Source organism: Argiope bruennichi, chromosome 4 (assembly GCF_947563725.1).
Source record: "Argiope bruennichi chromosome 4, qqArgBrue1.1, whole genome shotgun sequence".
NCBI classification, from domain to species: Eukaryota; Metazoa; Arthropoda; class Arachnida; order Araneae; family Araneidae; genus Argiope; species Argiope bruennichi.
In genome coordinates, this window is record NC_079154.1 from 128,761,330 (window position 1) to 128,779,097 (window position 17,768).

General features: G+C 45.3%; 1 protein-coding gene across 1 annotated transcript; it reads right to left on the reverse strand.

The window, feature by feature from the left end:
• Nucleotides 1-13,360: 13,360 nt before the first annotated feature.
• Nucleotides 13,361-14,446, reverse strand: LOC129966445 (uncharacterized). Its single transcript, XM_056080870.1, has one exon. It carries the CDS (start codon nt 14,444-14,446, stop codon nt 13,361-13,363), a length of 1,086 nt encoding a protein of 361 aa, XP_055936845.1.
• Nucleotides 14,447-17,768: the final 3,322 nt, after the last annotated feature.

Consider the following 17,768-nt stretch of genomic DNA (forward strand, 5'->3'; position numbering starts at 1 on the left):
TGCCGCCACGAATTGTGTCTGAACTGCCTCTCGCTGACTTCTGCCTCGAATTGTGTCTGAACTGCCTCTCGGAGACTGCCGCCTCGAATTGTGTCTGAACTGACACTCGCTGACTGCCGCCTCGAATTGTGTCTGAACTACCTGTCCCACACTGCCGCCTCGAATTGTGTCTGAACTGTCTCTCGGAGACTGCCGTTAAAGAATTGTGTCTGAACTGCTTCTCGCAGACTGCCGCCAAAGAAAAGTGTCTGAAATGCCTCTCGCGGACTGCCGCCTCGAATTGTGTCTGAACTGCCTCTCGCAGACTGCCGCCTCGAATTGTGTCTGAACTGCCTCTCGCAGACTGCCGCCTCGAATTGTGTCTGAACTGCCTCTCGCAGACTGCAGCCTCGAATTGTGTCTGAACTGCCTCTCGCAGACTGCCGCCTCGAAATGTGTCTGAACTGCCTCTCGCAGACTGCCGCCAAAGAAAAGTGTCTGAACTGCCACTCGCAGACTGCCGCCTCGAATTGTGTCTGAACTGCCACTCGCTGACTGCCGCCTCGAATTGTGTCTGAACTGTCTCTCGGAGACTGCCGTTAAAGAATTGTGTCTGAACTGTCTCTCGGAGACTGCCGTTAAAGAATTGTGTCTGAACTACCTGTCCCACACTGCCGCCAAAAAAAAGTGTCTGAAATGCCTGCCCCACACTGCCGCCAAAGAAAAGTGTCTGTACTGCCTCTCGCAGACTGCAACCAAAGAAAAGTGTCTGTACTGCCTCTCGCAGACTGCAACCAAAGAAAAGTGTCTGAACTGCCTCTCGCATGCTTCCGCCAAAGAAAAGTGTCTGAACTGCCTCTCGCAGACTTCCACCAAAGAAAAGTGTCTGAACTGCCACTCGCAGACTGCCGCCTCGAATTGTGTCTGAACTGCCTCTCGCAGACTGCCGCCTCGAATTGTGTCTGAACTGCCTTTCGCAGACTGCCGCCTCGAATTGTGTCTGAACTGCCTCTCGCAGACTGCCGTATCGAATTGTGTCTGAACTGCCTCTCGCAGACTGCCGCCTCGAATTGTGTCTGAACTGCCTCTAGCAGACTGCCGCCACGAATTGTGTCTGAACTGCTTCTCGCTGACTGCCGCCTCGAATTGTGTCTGAACTACCTGTCCCACACTGCCGCCAAAAAAAAGTGTCTGAACTGCCTCTCGCATGCTTCCGCCAAAGAAAAGTGTCTGAACTGCCTCTCGCAGACTGCCGCCTCGAATTGTGTCTGAACTGTCTCTCGGAGACTGCCGTTAAAGAATTGTGTCTGAACTGCCTCTCGCAGACTGCCGCCAAATAAAAGTGTCTGAACTGCCTCTCGCAGACTGCCGCCAAATAAAAGTGTCTGAACTGCCTCTCGCAGACTGCCGCCAAAGAAAAGTGTCTGAACTGCCTCTCGCAGACTGCCGCCAAATAAGTGTCTGAACTGCCTCTCGCAGACTGCCGCCTCGAATTGTGTCTGAACTGCCTCTCGCAGACTGCCGCCTCGAATTGTGTCTGAACTACCTGTCCCACGCTGCCGCCAAAGAAAAGTGTCTGAACTGCCTCTCGCAGACCTCCACCAAAGAAAATTGTCTGAACTCCCGCTCGCAGACTGCTGCCTCGAAGTGTGTCTGAACTGCCTGTCCCAAGCTGCCGCCAAAGAAAAGTGTCTGAACTGCCTCTCGCAGACTGCCACTAAATAAAAGTGTCTGAAATGGTTCTCGCAGACTGCCGCCAAAGAAAAGTGTCTGAACTGCCTCTCGCAGACTGCCGCCAAAGAAAAGTGTCTGAACTGCCTCTCGCAGACTGCCGCCAAAGAAAAGTGTCTGAACTGCCTCTCGCAGACTGCCGCCAAAGAAAAGTGTCTGAACTGCCTCTCGCAGACTGATGCCAAAGAAAAGTGTCTGAACTGCCTCTCGCAGACCTCCGCCAAAGAAAATTGTCTGAACTCCCGCTCGCAGACTGCCGCCTCGAATTGTGTCTGAACTACCTGTCCCACGCTGCCGCCAAAGAAAAGTGTCTGAACTGCCTGTCCCACACTGCCGCCAAAGAAAAGTGTCTGAACTGCCTCTCGCAGACTTCCGCCTCGAATTGTGTCTGAACTGCCTCTCGCAGACTGCCGCCAAAGAAAAGTGTCTGAACTGCCTCTCGCAGACTGCCGCCAAATAAGTGTCTGAACTGCTTCTCGCAGACTGCCGCCAAAGAAAAGTGTCTGAACTGCCTCTCGCAGACTGCCGCCAAATAAGTGTCTGAACTGCCTCTCGCAGACTGCCGCCAAATAAGTGTCGGAACTGCCTCTCGCAGACTGCCGGCAAATAAAAAAATCTGAACTGCCTCTCGCAGACTGCCGCAAAATAAAAGAGTCTGAAATGGTTCTCGCAGACTGCCGCCAAAGAAAAGTGTCTGAACTGCCTCTCGCAAACTGCCGCCAAAGAAAAGTGTCTGAACTGCCTCTCGCAGACTGCCGCCAAAGAAAAATGTCTGAACTGCCTCTCGCAGACCTCCGCCAAAGAAAATTGTCTGAACTCCCGCTCGCAGACTGCCGCCTCGAAGTGTGTCTGAACTGCCTCTCGCAGACTGCCGCCTCGAATTGTGTCAGAACTGCCTCTAGCTGACTTCCGCCACGAATTGTGTCTGAACTGCCTCTCGCAGACTGCCGCCTCGAATTGTGTCTGAACTGCCTCTCGCAGACTGCCGCCTCGAATTGTGTCTGAACTGCCTCTCGCAGACTGCCGCCAAAGAAAAGTGTCTGAACTGCCTCTCGCAGACTGCCGCCAAAGAAAAGTGTCTGAACTGCCTCTCGCAGACTGCCGCCAAAGAAAAGTGTCTGAACTGCCTCTGGCAGACTGCCGCCTCGAATTGTGTCTGAACTGCCTCTCGCAAACTGCCAATAAAGAAAAGTGTCTGAACTGCCTCTCGCAGACTTCCGCCTCAAATTGTGTCTGAACTGCCTCTCGCTGACTTCTGCCTCGAATTGTGTCTGAACTGCCTCTCGCTGACTTCTGCCTCGAATTGTGTCTGAACTGCCTCTCGGAGACTGCCGTTAAAGAATTGTGTCTGAACTGTGTCTGAACTACCTGTCCCACACTGCCGCCTCGAATTGTGTCTGAACTGCCTCTCGCTGACTGCCGCCTCGAATTGTGTCTGAACTACCTGTCCCACACTGCCGCCTCGAATTGTGTCTGAACTGTCTCTCGGTTGTTGTTGTTATTAATTCCAGTTTTATGGCACAAGGGCCACATATGGCCATGCTGCGCCAAAACATGTGGTTAGAGCTGTGAATAAAAGGTAAAATTTTAAATATCATAATTGAAAAATGTTCTTAAAAGCATAAAGTCCAGTATAAAAGAATCGGAACAAATATAAAAGCTAAAAAATTTCAAATGTGAGGGTAAAAACCAATGGCCTTCAAATATTTAAAAATGTTACAATGGGGACGTTCTCCCACCAAGTCACAAATATGTGGTGACGATGCACCAAAAAAATGTAATCGATGGTGATTAAAAGAGTAGCATTCGGTTAAAATATGGATGACCGTATAATCAACATTGCATGATGTGCATAAAGGACATCTTTCACCCAACAAAAGATGTTTATGAGTGAATCGGGTGTGGCCGATGCGGAGTCGAGTCAATTTGACATCGAGATCACGCACCGGAACAATTGGCCATGGTTTTATGTTGGGTTTTATATTATGCAATTTATTTGAGATTTGAGAATCCCAAAATGTTTGCCATTGCATGCGTATGTACGACATATAACTCTTCTTTATATCACAATAAGGAATTGGCCGCCGCAATAAAGTGGATGCTGCTTTTGCCGCATTATCAGCAATTTCGTTTCCAATTATACCAACGTGACCAGGAATCCAACAAAATAAAATCTGAATATTCCTGGAATTCAGTGCTCGTAAAAGATGAAGTATATCCCAAACCAAAGGATGCTTAGAATTTTGAGGTTGGTTGAGAGAAATAAGAGCGCTCATACTGTCCGAGTATAAACAAAATTTACGCTCATGTAAACTTGAAACTTTCTCAAGCGCGAGTAAAATCGCCGTTAGCTCAGCTGTGAAAACTGAACACGAGTTTCGCAAACGGCAACTAAATGTTTCTTGAGAAATGACAACCGAGCAGCCAACATGACCAGTTGTTTTTGAACCATCTGTAAAGATGGGAATGTATGCAGAAAATTTATCACGATGATTTAAATACAGCTTTTGGAAAACAACTGGAGCTGTATTCGCTTTATCATATTGTGAAAAAGGATTATGGAGGGAGATGTCTGGGATATCCCATGGTGGAAATGATATAGAATCTAACTTACAGATTTGTACATCCGAAATTTGAAAATCAGCAAGCATTCTTTTAGTCCTTTCATAGAAAGGAAGGATGTTAGAAGGACGAGCCGTATATAATCTTGACAGTCCAATAGGCATAGTTATATGGCATATAGGATGATTTGAATAACTCTGAAGACGAAAAAAATATTGAGCGCTTAACTGTTTTTGGCGCAAATTCAATGGCATTTGGTTACAAACTACATACAAACTATGCACCGGTGATGTGCGGAAAGCACCAGAACAGATCCGTAAGGCAGAATGATGTATCGTGTTCAAATGTCGTAAAACATTAGAGCGAGCAGTTCCATACACTTCGCATCCATAATCAATACGGGAGAGTATAACAGATTGATAAATGCGAAGTAAAGATGTCCTGTCTGCTCCCCATGATGTTGTTGAGAGGACTTTCAAAATATTGTGGGATTTCTCACACCTCTTTCTCAAATGAAGAACATGAGGAAGGAAGGTGAGTTTTCGATTAAAAATAATCCCCAAAAAATTTACCTCTTGAACTACTGGAATATTAACATCCCGTATATGTATTACAGGATCAGGATGGAGTCCCCGTTTTCGACAAAAATGTACACAATGGCTCTTTTCAGGGGAGATCGTATGCCCATTTCTGTCGCACCAAGCAGTAAGTTTGTTGATAGCTCTCTGAAGTTGCCGTTCTATTAAAGCCATATTAGATCCCTGACAGGAGATCTGCAGATCATCCACGTATAACGTTCCATAAACGGATGATGGTAAAACATGAAGGATTTGACTCAAATGGAGAATAAAAAGGGTGACACTTAAAACACTTCCCTGTGGGACACCCTCATTTTGAATAAAAGCATCGGAAAAAGTATTACCAATACGAACACGAAAAACACGAGTGTTTAAAAAATTCTGTATAAAATTCGGTAGGTTACCCCTAAAGCCGCAGTCAAATAAAACCCGAAGGATTCCGTATCGCCAAGTACGATCATATGCTTTCTGTATATCTAAAAATACAGAAACAAGGTGGTTTCTGTTTACAAACGCGTTACGTATTTGCGACTCAAGATACACAATATTATCAAGAGTAGATCGTCCACGACGAAACCCACTTTGGAATGGCGGGATGCATCCATTTTTCTCCAATTCATGAAGAAGACGCGCATTAATCATGCGCTCAAGGGTTTTGCAAAGGCAACTTGTCAAAGCGTTTGGTCTGTAATTTAATGGGTCTTTGGGATCTTTCCCTGCTTTTAAGATGGGAACTACAGTAGCTTCTCGCCACTGGGTTGGAAATAAATTTCCACTCCAAATTCTATTATATAGATAAAGTAGGTGTGCAAGAGATGTTTCATCCAGATGTCGAAGCATACTGTACGTAATTCCATCAGGACCTGGACTAGTATCTCGAGTTTTGGAAAGAGCACTTTTTAATTCATTCATCCGGAATTCGCAGTTATATGGCAGATTCTTTCGGGTCCTGAACTGCAAAATGAATTTCTCAGCTTGTTTCTTTTTTGAAAGAAAGACTGGATTATAAGAACCGTTGCTAGAAACGCCTGCAAAAGTTTCACCAATGGCATTAGCTATGTCAAAAGGCGAAGAGAATGTAGACATTTCTGTATTCAAAACAGGAAAATCGAATTCTTTATAAATACCATTAGCGGCTTTGACCTTTTTCCATAACTGCGCACTAGATATAGTGGATGTTATTGAAGATACATATTTTATCCAGGATTCTCTCTGGCTGTAACGCCGGATACGACGAGCGTTTGCCCTTGCTTTCTTAAATGCTATTAAATTTTCCGTAGTTGGGTACCTGCGGAAAATTCCCCACAACTTTCTTTGTTTTTTATAAGCGTCGCGACAAGCCTCATTCCACCATGGCTTGCAAACTTTTCGTGGAATAGGACATCGTTTAGGTATGGTTGCATCAGCTGCTCCTATAATACAGTTAATTACATTTTGTACAGCATCAGTAATGTTGCTAGAAGTGATCATAGATTCAGTTAACACTGCATTCCTAGTGAATTCAACCCAGTCAGCACATTGAAAAGCGTACGTTTGTGGAGAATTCATCAAATTGTTACTTTCTGAATGGGATACAATCAAGGGGAAATGATCACTGTTGTAAAGATCACTTGCAATTTCAAAATTCAAAAAGGGAAGGAGTGCTGGAGAACAAATGGCCAGATCAAGGGAATGAAACGTAAGTGTGGGCCCGTGAAAGTACGTCTTCTCGTCATTGTTTAGTAGACAGAGACAGTTATCAGAAATGAGTTGTTCAATCTGTCTTCCACGCGAGTTTGTACTCTCAGAACCCCACAAATTACTGTGCCCATTGAAATCACCTAATAATATGAAAGGTGCCGGTAATTGTTCTATCAACATATCAAGATCCTTTTGAGGAATAACATCATTTGGTGGTAGATAAATGCAGCAGACAGTCATCAAGGTTCGAACATGAACCTGCACTGCTACAGCCTGCAAGGATGTGTGAAGAGGAAGGGTGCAACTAGGGTAGAGATTAGATGTCAGTATACAAACTCCACCTGAATTTGCAGCTCCAATATCACTATCCTTCCTTACTGAGTTATATCCTCGCAATTTTAAATAAGCATTTGGTTTCAAGAAAGTTTCTTGAAGTGCAATACAAATAGGGTGTGTCACATTGATAAGAGCTTTAAGATCTGCAAGTTTCGACCTGATGCCGCGACAATTCCAAGAGAGGAAAGAAACCATTAAACGGCTTTAGGGGGGAACTTTATTAATGGCAGTATGTGGAGTTGCTTGCTGATCGCAACTCATTTGGATATCTTCTTCATCCTCTGAAGGATGGATTTTTAATAGCTCTGTACTTGTCGATGGATTACCAAACAAAGATGGTAAATCCTTGGTAGCGAGACCAGCTTTTCCCAGTTCTAGAGCAATTGATCTTTTTGATTTCAAATCTTTAAGAGAAGATCCCTGTTTCGAATGTTTTAATGCAAGGGATCTTTGAGATTTAGACATTTTTTTCTTGTTTACCTTGTTTGGCCGTTGTTCTGCTATTGGAGTATCAGGGATTCGATCTGAATCAGTATCAGTTGTTACAATAACAACACGTTTAGTTTGTGTTCCTGATACCGAAACAGATTTTTTAATCACAGATGCATAGCTTTTCCCTTCTGTGGGTGTTTGAGCTTGCACCAGGCGTTTAGCTTCAGGAAATGTTATATTGTTTTTCACTTTAGTAGTGACAATTTCTTTTTCAAGTTTCCATTTAGGAAGAGAGCGAGAATAAGAAGTATGCTCACCCCTGCAATTCACACATTTTTCATTAGATGTGCATTCAGAGCTCTCGTGGCCGGCTACTGCACAACGGGCGCAGGTAAGTGTCCCGCGGCAATTAGGTTTTGAGTGGCCAAAACGCTGGCAATTAAAGCACCTCAAAGGATTCGGTATAAAAGGCTTTACTGGCAATTTCATATAGCCTGCCTTTATAGTCTCAGGTAACTTGGGAGAATTAAACGTCAAAATTAAATGCTTGGTTGGAAGGAGCTGTCCATCTCGTCGAATATTGATGCGACGCACATGAGTTACTCCTTCAGGTTTAAGCTCATCAGTAATTTTTTCCAAGGTATCATTTAGTAATTCTCTGCAGGTTATCACACCTTTGAATTCCTCTAAAGTTCGATGAGCAGTAACATTGATTTGTATTGTTGCTAACGCCTTTAGTTTTAAAATTTGTTGAGCTTGTTTGCGAGAATTTACCTCAACAAGTAAATCTCCAGAACGCAGCTTTCGTATGGAAGTAACTTCGCCAATAGTGCTAACAATGGCCTTTTGAACAAGAAACGGCGATACCGAATTAAATGTTTCTTTTTCATTTGAAACTCTCTGTATAACAAAAAATTTATCAAATGGTTGAATTTTAATAGTATTTTCAATGTGATGCGTAAGTTTAGATTTCCCCATATGATATTGAAGATGATTCGGGCCCGACGGCATCGCCCACCACGGAGCCCAACAAGGGATGGCAGTTACCGGCTCTGGGAATTCCCAACCTCGGCACTTGCCATAATGCTAGCCGGAACCTATACGTTGGGAGTCACCCCCGGGGACAGTGACCACCCTTAACGCCAAGCCCAAGGAGTGACCCCTTCACTTGATCCCTAGCAAACCAACCACTCCGGTGGCTAGCTACCAGCCGATTGATGCACAGGGGACCACAGTGCACCACCCGTCTTTCAAATGGGTCGCCACGCACGGCCAACACGTGGGGTTTTGGCTGTCCATGAGAAGCTAGAAGCAAACAGAGCGGCGACAGCTTCTCATGGAGAGCTCCCTCGCCTGCCGTCGAGGGAAAGAAAAAATACAGCAAAAAGCAGAAGGCGTAGAGGAGAGCGAACTGAAAGGGAGTAAAGATCCCTGGGTACCTCGGGATTGGGACACCCGTACTCACCTATAGTAGGTGAGCCCCTGAGGGGGAACTGCCTCTCGCAGACTGCCGCCAAAGAAAAGTGTCTGAACTGCCTCTCGCAGACTGCCGCCAAAGAAAAGTGTCTGAACTGCCTCTCGCAGACTGCCGCCAAAGAAAAGTGTCTGAACTGCCTCTCGCAGACTTCCGCCAAAGAAAAGTGTCTGAACTGCCTCTCGCAGACTTCCGCCAAAGAAAAGTGTCTTAACTGCCTCTCGCAGACCGCCGCCAAAGAAAAGTGTCTGAAAAGCCTGCCCCACACTTGCTTCGAATTGTGTCTGAACTGCCTCTCGCAGACTGCCGCCTCGAATTGTGTCTGAACTGCCTCTCGCAGACTGCCGCCTCGAATTGTGTCTGAACTGCCTCTCGCAGACTGCCGCCTCGAATTGTGTCTGAACTGCCTCTCGCAGACTGCCGCCACGAATTGTGTCTGAACTGCCTCTCGCAGACTGCCGCCAAAGAAAAGTCTGAAATGCCTCTCGCAGACTGCCACCAAATAAAAGTGTCTGAACTGCCTCTCGCAGACTGCCGCCAAAGAAAAGTGTCTGAACTGCCTCTCGCAGACCTCCGCCAAAGAAAAGTGTCTGAACTGCCTCTCGCAGACCTCCGCCAAAGAAAAGTGTCTGAACTGCCTCTCGCTGTTGTTGTTGTTGTTGGGTTTAATGGCGCAAAAGCCAATTTTGGCCATACTGCGCCAAGCATATGGTTCAATTTCATCCCATATAGTATGTGATTAAAGTTTAAAAAATGGATTTTTTTTTTTTTAAAGTCGCAATGAATGCATGAAATTTAAATGTAACAATGATTACTAATTTACAATAAAATTAATTTTTTATAGTTGAGAAAAAAAAAATGAAATATTTTAAAAGCTCAGTAGTATACAGAGGAATATAGCAATAAATGTCAGATACAAGTAAAAAAATTGATAGATTTTAAAAATTTAAAAATATTTTGATGGTATGTTTCACCCACCAGGTCTTGCATGTTAAGATCTGACGAGTGGAAGAAGTAACGACGATGAACTTCAAAATTAGGACAGACAATCAAAACATGTTGAATGCTTATTTCAATATGACATTTGGAGCATATTGGTGCCCTTTCACCAAAAAGGAGATGGCGGTGAGTATATCGAGTATGCCCTATACGGAGGCGAGTCATTTTGACATCATCCTCACGTTGTCGTAAAGTAGGCCATAAACCAACTGTGGGCTTGATGAAATGCAACTTATTGTGGATCTGCAGATCCCATGCCATCTGCCATTTAGAAAAGATATGTCGTACAAGGGACCGCTTAGCATCACAATATGGAAGAGATTGTGTTAAAAATAGTGTTGCAGATTTAGCTGCAAAATCTGCCCTTTCATTACCTGAAATACCTGCATGCCCTGGGATCCAACAAAAAAGTATTTTGAAACCCTTGTTTTCTAGGAGTCTTAGTGTGCACAAAATTTGTAAGGCAACTGGATGCGCCTGATATTGATAATGGGAGAGTGTCTCCAAAGCACTCAGACTGTCAGTATAAATTATAAAATTACGCTCAGAAAGTGGCAAGATTTCCCGAAGAGCACAGAAAATTGCCACCAACTCAGCCGTGAAAACGGAACAAGAGTTATGTAGGCGATAGCTTAGAGTATCAGATGGAATTATGATGCCGCAACCGACATACCCATCTGATCGGGAACCATCTGTAAAGATTGGTGTGAAAGAAGAATACTGACAGCGATGATAAAGAAAAAGCTGCTGATAAACAACAGAAGAAGTGGAGGACTTATCAAAACCTGCAAATGGATTCAGAAATGAAAAGCATGGGACATCCCAAGGCGGAAAGCAAAAAGAATCAACAGTCGTGATAGTGACATTTGAAAGGTCCGAATCATGCATGAGCAATTTTGCTCTCTCATTGAATGGAAGAACATGTGAGGGGCGGGCATCATATAGTCTGCGAAGACCAATGGGAAGATTCATATGACAAATAGGGTGATTAGGGACAGATCTTGTGCGGTAATAGTATAAAATAGATAACTTTAAACGCCTTAAAGAGAGAGAGGGTTGATGGCAAATAACATACAGGCTCTCTACTGGAGAAGTGCGAAATGCTCCTGAACAGATTCTTAGAGCAGTGTGGTGTACGGTATCCAATTGCCGCAAAGCCGTAGAGCGTGCAGACCCATACACCATGCAGGCATAATCAATGCGAGAAAGTACAACTGCTTGATAAATTCGTAGTAGGGAGGTTCTATCGGCACTCAAGATGTTTTAGACAGAACTTTTAGAATATTTAGCGATTTCTCACACTTCTGTCGTAGGCTTAAGATGTGAGGAAGGAAAGTGAGCTTTCGGTCAAAAATCACTCCCAAAAACCGAATTTCATTCACCACTGGAATTGAAATATTGCGAATATGAATATTCGGATCAAGGTGTACATTTCTTTTCCTGCAAAAATGGACGCATTGGCTCTTCTCCGGAGAGATAGTGTGCCCGTTCTTGTCGCACCAATCTACCACTTTATTAACGGCATTTTGCAATTGCCGTTCTATTAAATTCATATTGCTGCCTTGGCATGAGATCTGCAAGTCATCAACATAAAGTGATCCATGAACAGATGAAGGTAAAAGATTTAAAATTTGATTAAGATGAACAATAAAAAGAGTGACACTGAGGACACTTCCCTGAGGAACTCCCTCAGCTTGGATAAAATTAGATGAATAAGTGTTGCCAACGCGAACTCTGAAAGTCCGATGAGATAAAAAGTTTTGTAAAAATATGGGGAGGTTTCCCCTAAAACCCAAGTTAAAAATTGTAGAAAGTATGCCAAAGCGCCAAGCACGGTCGTACGCCTTCTCAATATCAAGGAATATGGAGATAAGGTGGTTCCTCCTAACAAATGCGTTGCGTATCTGGGTTTCCAGTAGAATTAGGTTGTCAAAAGTAGACCGACCTCTACGGAAACCACTCTGCAACGAGGATATGCATCCGTTTTTCTCCAATTCGAATATCAGACGGGCATTGACCATGCGCTCAAAGGTCTTACAAAGGCAACTCGTCAGAGCAATTGGTCGGTAGTTCAAAGGATTTGATGGTTCCTTACCAGGTTTTAAGATTGGGATCACAATAGCCTCGCACCATTGTGAAGGGTACTTCTGTTCAATCCATATTCTGTTAAATAATATTAACAGATTCGTAAGGGAAGTTGCATTCAAATGGCGGAGCATATTATATGTGATCCCATCTGGGCCAGGACTTGTATCATTGGCTTTAGATAAAGCCGTTTCCAGTTCAAACATCCTAAATTCGCAGTTATATGGAAAAGGGCGTCGGTCATTAAAGCGCAGACGCAACCGTTCCGCGCGATTCTTAATAGCCATAAACGTAGGACTGTAAGAATCAATAGCAGACACTTGTGAGAATGCTTGACCAAGAATATTGGCAACATCTAATTGAGTTGAGTGCACCATATTTCCTGTATTTAAAACAGGAATGGAGGTTTCACTATATATTCCATTAGCGGCCTTTACTTTTTTCCACATATGTTTACTGGAAGTGTAGGATGTAATGGAGGATACGAATTTTATCCAAGAATCTCTCTGACTTTGACGACGAATGCGACGAGCAAGAGCTTTGGCACGCTTAAATGCAATCAGATTTTCTGTTGTCGGATACCTTCGAAAAATACTCCAACGTTTCTTTTGGTTTTTATGACTGTCGCGACAAGCTTCATTCCACCACGGTCTACGAAATTTCCTTAGACGTGGGGAAGTCTTCGGAATAGTAGCATTCGCGGATCTTATTATGCAGTTAATGACATTTTGTACTGCTTCCGTGATGTCGTAAGTACTGACCATCTTCTCGGTGATATCTGCCAATTGCTTGAAATTATCCCAGTCTGCCCGCTGGAATAGAAACCGCGGAGGACAGGGAGTCGCACCGCCTCTGTGGGCATGGGAGACAATAATAGGAAAATGATCACTATTATGTAGATCTTTGCTGACTGTAAAGGTCAACGATGGCAAGAGTTCAGGAGAGCACATGGCTAGATCGAGGCTATGAAATCTACGTGTGGGTTCATGAAAGTACGTCTTCTCATCATTATTGAGCAGACAGATACAGTTATTTGTTATAAACTGTTCGATCTGCCGCCCTCGAGAGTTTGTACTATCTGAACCCCACAAAGTGCTATGTCCATTAAAATCGCCACATAAAATAAAAGGCTTAGGAAGCTGGTCTACTAACTGGTCAAGATCTTGCTGACGTATGACATCGTGAGGCGGTAGATAAATACAACAGACTGTGACCAAAATTCGTGTCTGAACTTGAACAGCCACAGCCTGTAGAGAAGTTTGTAAAGTGAGAGGTGTGCTCGGATATAGATTAGAGGTGAAGATACACACCCCTCCCGAACTATGAGATTCAGTGTCTGCGTCGTTCCGAGCACAATTATAACCGCGTAATTTAATTGGAATATTGGACTTCAAGAAGGTCTCTTGAAGACCAAAACAAACAGGATGAAACGTGTTCATAATGGTCTTAATGTCAAAAAGTTTGGACCGAAGGCCGCGACAATTCCAGGAAATGAAGGTACCCATTAAGAATTCGAGATTGCAGGCAAGTTAATAGGCGCATGTGGTAGAGTTGCGGAAACCTCACAACTCATGTGCAAATCCTCATCCTCATCCTCATCTGATGGATGGAGAGAAAGGCGATCTGGACTTTTGGGCATGCCACCAAATATGGACGACAAGTCCTTGTGGACTATACCCTGCGTCGCAAGTCCTAAAGCGACGGAATTTTTAGATGCCGACTTTTTCAATTTTAAAGGCAGTTCCTGTTTCGAAATACCGCGTTTTGCTAACTTTAACGTCAGCGAGTTTTGCAATTTTTTCTTCGATTTCTTTTGTGGTTTCTTGGGTCTGTCAAGTGTACTATTGCTAGAATGTTCAGAATCAGAATTCCTAATATTTTCAGGTGGTTTTGAATCGGTGTGAAATTTTACACAATTATTACATGAACAGTTTGCGCAAAAGGTGTTCTGAACAACAGAAGCGTAACTTTTACCAGGAGTAGGAGTTTGTGCTTGAACTCTACGCCTGGCTTCGGGATATGAAAGATCTTCTTTGATTTTTATTGTTATTACTTGTTTTTCAAGCTGCCAGCTAGGACATGATCGAGAAAATGAAGGGTGATCGCCTTTACAGTTCACACACTTTTCCTGTGTGGAACATTCCTGGCTATCATGCCCTTTTTCTGCACAGCGGGCACATGTTAAAGACCCGCGGCAATTAACTTTAGAATGGCCAAATCGCTGGCACTGAAAGCATCTAAGTGGGTTCGGAATGTACGGCCTTACTGGGCGTCGTATATAACCTGCGTAAACAAATTCTGGTAGTTTGGGTGTCTGAAACGTTAAGATGTGATGTTTTGTTTCAAGGAGTTGTCCATTACGCCGTATAGTGATGCGGCGGACATCTATAACTCCTTGCGGTTTCATTTCTGATTTTATTATATCTATGGGGACATTTAAGAGTTCCCCGCAGGTAATGACACCTTTAGAGGTATTCAACGACTGGTGAGGACTTACAGTTATTGGTATATTTCCCAGTGCTTTTAATTTTTGAATCTGCTGGGCTTGCTTACGAGAATTCACCTCAACAAGCAAGTCACCAGAGCGCATTTTACGAATGGATTTAACATCGCCAACTGTTGCCGTTATAGCCTTTTGCACAAGGAAAGGAGAGACAGTTTGAAAAGTTTCGTTATTTGCAGAAACTCGCTTTACAATGTAAAACGGATCGAAATGATAAGATATGTTGGAAGATATTGGAATGTTTCTATGCCCACTGAAGGGACCACGTTTGGAGGAGCCCATACGATATAGTAAGTGATTCGGGTCCGACGGCACCGCCCACCACGGAGCCCAACAAGGGAAAGCAATTACCGGCTCTGGTTATTTCCAGCCTCGGCATCCGCCCTAGTGCTAATCGGTACCTATACGCTGGGAGTTACCCCCGGGGACAGTGACCACCCTTAACGCCAAGCCCAAGGAGTAACCCCTTCGCTTGATCCCTAGCAGACTAGCCACTCAGGTGACTAGGTACCAGCCGATTGATACACCGGGGACCACAGTGCACCACCCGTCTTTCTAATGGGTCGCCACGCACGGCCAACACGTGGGGTTTTGGCTGTCCATGAGAAGCAAGAAGCAAACAGAGCGGCGACAACTTCTCATGGAGAGCTCCCTCGCTTGCCGTCGAGGGAAAGAAAAAAAGGCGACAGCAGAAGGCGCAGAGGAGAGTAAACCTAAAGGGAGTAAAGATCCCTGGGTACCTCGGGATTGGGACACCCGTACTCACCTATAGTAGGTGAGCCCCTGAGGGGTGAACTGCCTCTCGCAGACCTCCGCCAAAGAAAATTGTCTGAACTCCCGCTCGCAGACTGCCGCCTCGAATTGTGTCTGAACTACCTGTCCCACGCTGCCGCCAAAGAAAAGTGTCTGAATTGCCACTCGCAGACTGCCGCCAAAGAAAAGTGTCTGAACTGCCTCTCGCAGACTGCCGCCAAATAAAAGTGTCTGAACTGCCTCTCGCAGACTGCCGACTCTAATTTTGCCTTTACTGCCTTTCGCAGACTGCCGCCAAAGAAAAGTGTCTGAACTGCCTCTCGCAGACTGCCGCCAAAGAAAAGTGTCTGAACTGCCTCTCGCAGACTGCCGCCAAAGAAAAGTGTCTGAACTGCCTCTCGCAGACTGCCGCCAAAGAAAAGTGTCTGAACTGTCTCTCGCAGACTGCCGCCAAAGAAAAGTGTCTGAACTGCCTCTCGCAGACTGCCGCCAAAGAAAAGTGTCTGAATTGCCTCTCGCAGACTGCCGCCAAAGAAAAGTGTCTGTACTGCCTCTCGCAGACTGCCACCAAAGAAAAGTGTCTGAACTCCCGTTCGCAGACTGCCGCCTCTAATTTTGCCTTTACTGCCTCTCGCAGACTGCCGCCTCTAATTTTGCCTTTACTGCCTCTCGCAGACTGCCGCCAAAGAAAAGTGTCTGAGCTGCCTCTCGCAGACTGCAGCCAAAGAAAAGTGTCTGAACTGCCTCTCGTAGACTGCCGCCAAAGAAAAGTGTCTGAACTGCCTCTCGCAGACTGCCGCCTCGAATTGCGTCTGAACTGCCTCTCGCAGACTGCCGCCAAAGAAAAGTGTCTGAACTGCCTCTCGCAGACTGCCGCCAAAGAAAAGTGTCTGAACTTCCTCTCGCAGACTGCCGCCAAAGAAAAATGTCTGAACTGCCTCTCGCAGACCTCCGCCAAAGAAAAGTGTCTGAACTCCCGCTCGCAGTCTGCCGCCTCGAATTGTGTCTGAACTGCCTGTCCCACACTGCCGCCAAAGAAAAGTGTCTGTACTGCCTCTCGCAGACTGCCGCCAAAGAAAAGTGTCTGAAAAGCCTCTCGCAGACTGCCGCCAAAGAAAAGTGTCTGAACTGCTTTTCGCAGACTGCCGTTAAAGAATTATTTCTGAACTGCCACTCGCAGACTTCCGCCAAAGAAAAGTGTCTGTACTGCCTCTCGCAGACTTCCGCCTCGAATTGTGTCTGAACTGCCTCTTGCAGACTTCTGCCTCGAATTGTGTCTGAACTACGTGTCCCACACTGCCGCGAAAGAAAAGTCTGAAATGCTTCTCGCAAACTGTCGTTAAAGAATTATGTCTGAACTGCCTCTCGGAGACTGCCGTTAAAGAATTGTGTCTGAACTGCCTCTCGCAGACTTCCGCAAAATAAAAGTGTCTGAACTGCCTCTCGCAGACTGCCGCCAAAGAAAAGTGTCTGAACTGCCTCATGTCTTCCTCCAAAGAAAAGTGTCTGTACTGCCTCTCGCAGACTGCCGCCAAAGAAAAGTGTCTGAACTGCCTCTCGCAGACCTCCGCCAAAGAAAAGTGTCTGAACTGCCTCTCGCAGACCTCCGCCAAAGAAAAGTGTCTGAACTGCCTGTCCCACACTGCCGCCAAAGAAAAGTGTCTGTACTGCCTCTCGCAGACTGCCGCCAAAGAAAAGTGTCTGAAAAGCCTCTCGCAGACTGCCGCCAAAGAAAAGTGTCTGTACTGCCTCTCGCAGACTGCCGCCAAAGAAAAGTGTCTGAAAAGCCTCTCGCAGACTGCCGCCAAAGAAAAGTGTCTGAACTGCTTTTCGCAGACTGCCGTTAAAGAATTATTTCTGAACTGCCTCTCGCAGACTTCCGCCAAAGAAAAGTGTCTGTACTGCCTCTCGCAGACTTCCGCCTCGAATTGTGTCTGAACTGCCTCTTGCAGACTTCTGCCTCGAATTGTGTCTGAACTACGTGTCCCACACTGCCGCGAAAGAAAAGTCTGAAATGCTTCTCGCAAACTGTCGTTAAAGAATTATGTCTGAACTGCCTCTCGGAGACTGCCGTTAAAGAATTGTGTCTGAACTGCCTCTCGCAGACTTCCGCAAAATAAAAGTGTCTGAACTGCCTCTCGCAGACTGCCGCCAAAGAAAAGTGTCTGAACTGCCTCATGTCTTCCTCCAAAGAAAAGTGTCTGTACTGCCTCTCGCAGACTGCCGCCAAAGAAAAGTGTCTGAACTGCCTCTCGCAGACCTCCGCCAAAGAAAAGTGTCTGAACTGCCTCTCGCAGACCTCCGCCAAAGAAAAGTGTCTGAACTGCCTGTCCCCCACTGCCGCCAAAGAAAAGTGTCTGAACTGCCTCTCGCAGACTGCCGCCAAAGAAAAGTGTCTGAACTGCCTCTCGCAGACTGCCGCCAAAGAAAAGTGTCTGTACTGCCTCTCGCAGACTTCCGCCTCGAATTGTGTCTGAACTACGTGTCCCACACTGCCGCGAAAGAAAAGTCTGAAATGCTTCTGCAAACTGTCGTTAAAGAATTATGTCTGAACTGCCTCTCGGAGACTGCCGTTAAAGAATTGTGTCTGAACTGCCTCTCGCAGACTTCCGCAAAATAAAAGTGTCTGAACTGCCTCTCGCAGACTGCCGCCAAA

Excerpts from the sequence above, each read along its gene's own strand:
- LOC129966445 (XM_056080870.1), bottom strand. The coding sequence starts at position 14,446 with ATGCGCTCTGGTGACTTGCTTGTTGAGGTGAATTCTCGTAAGCAAGCC.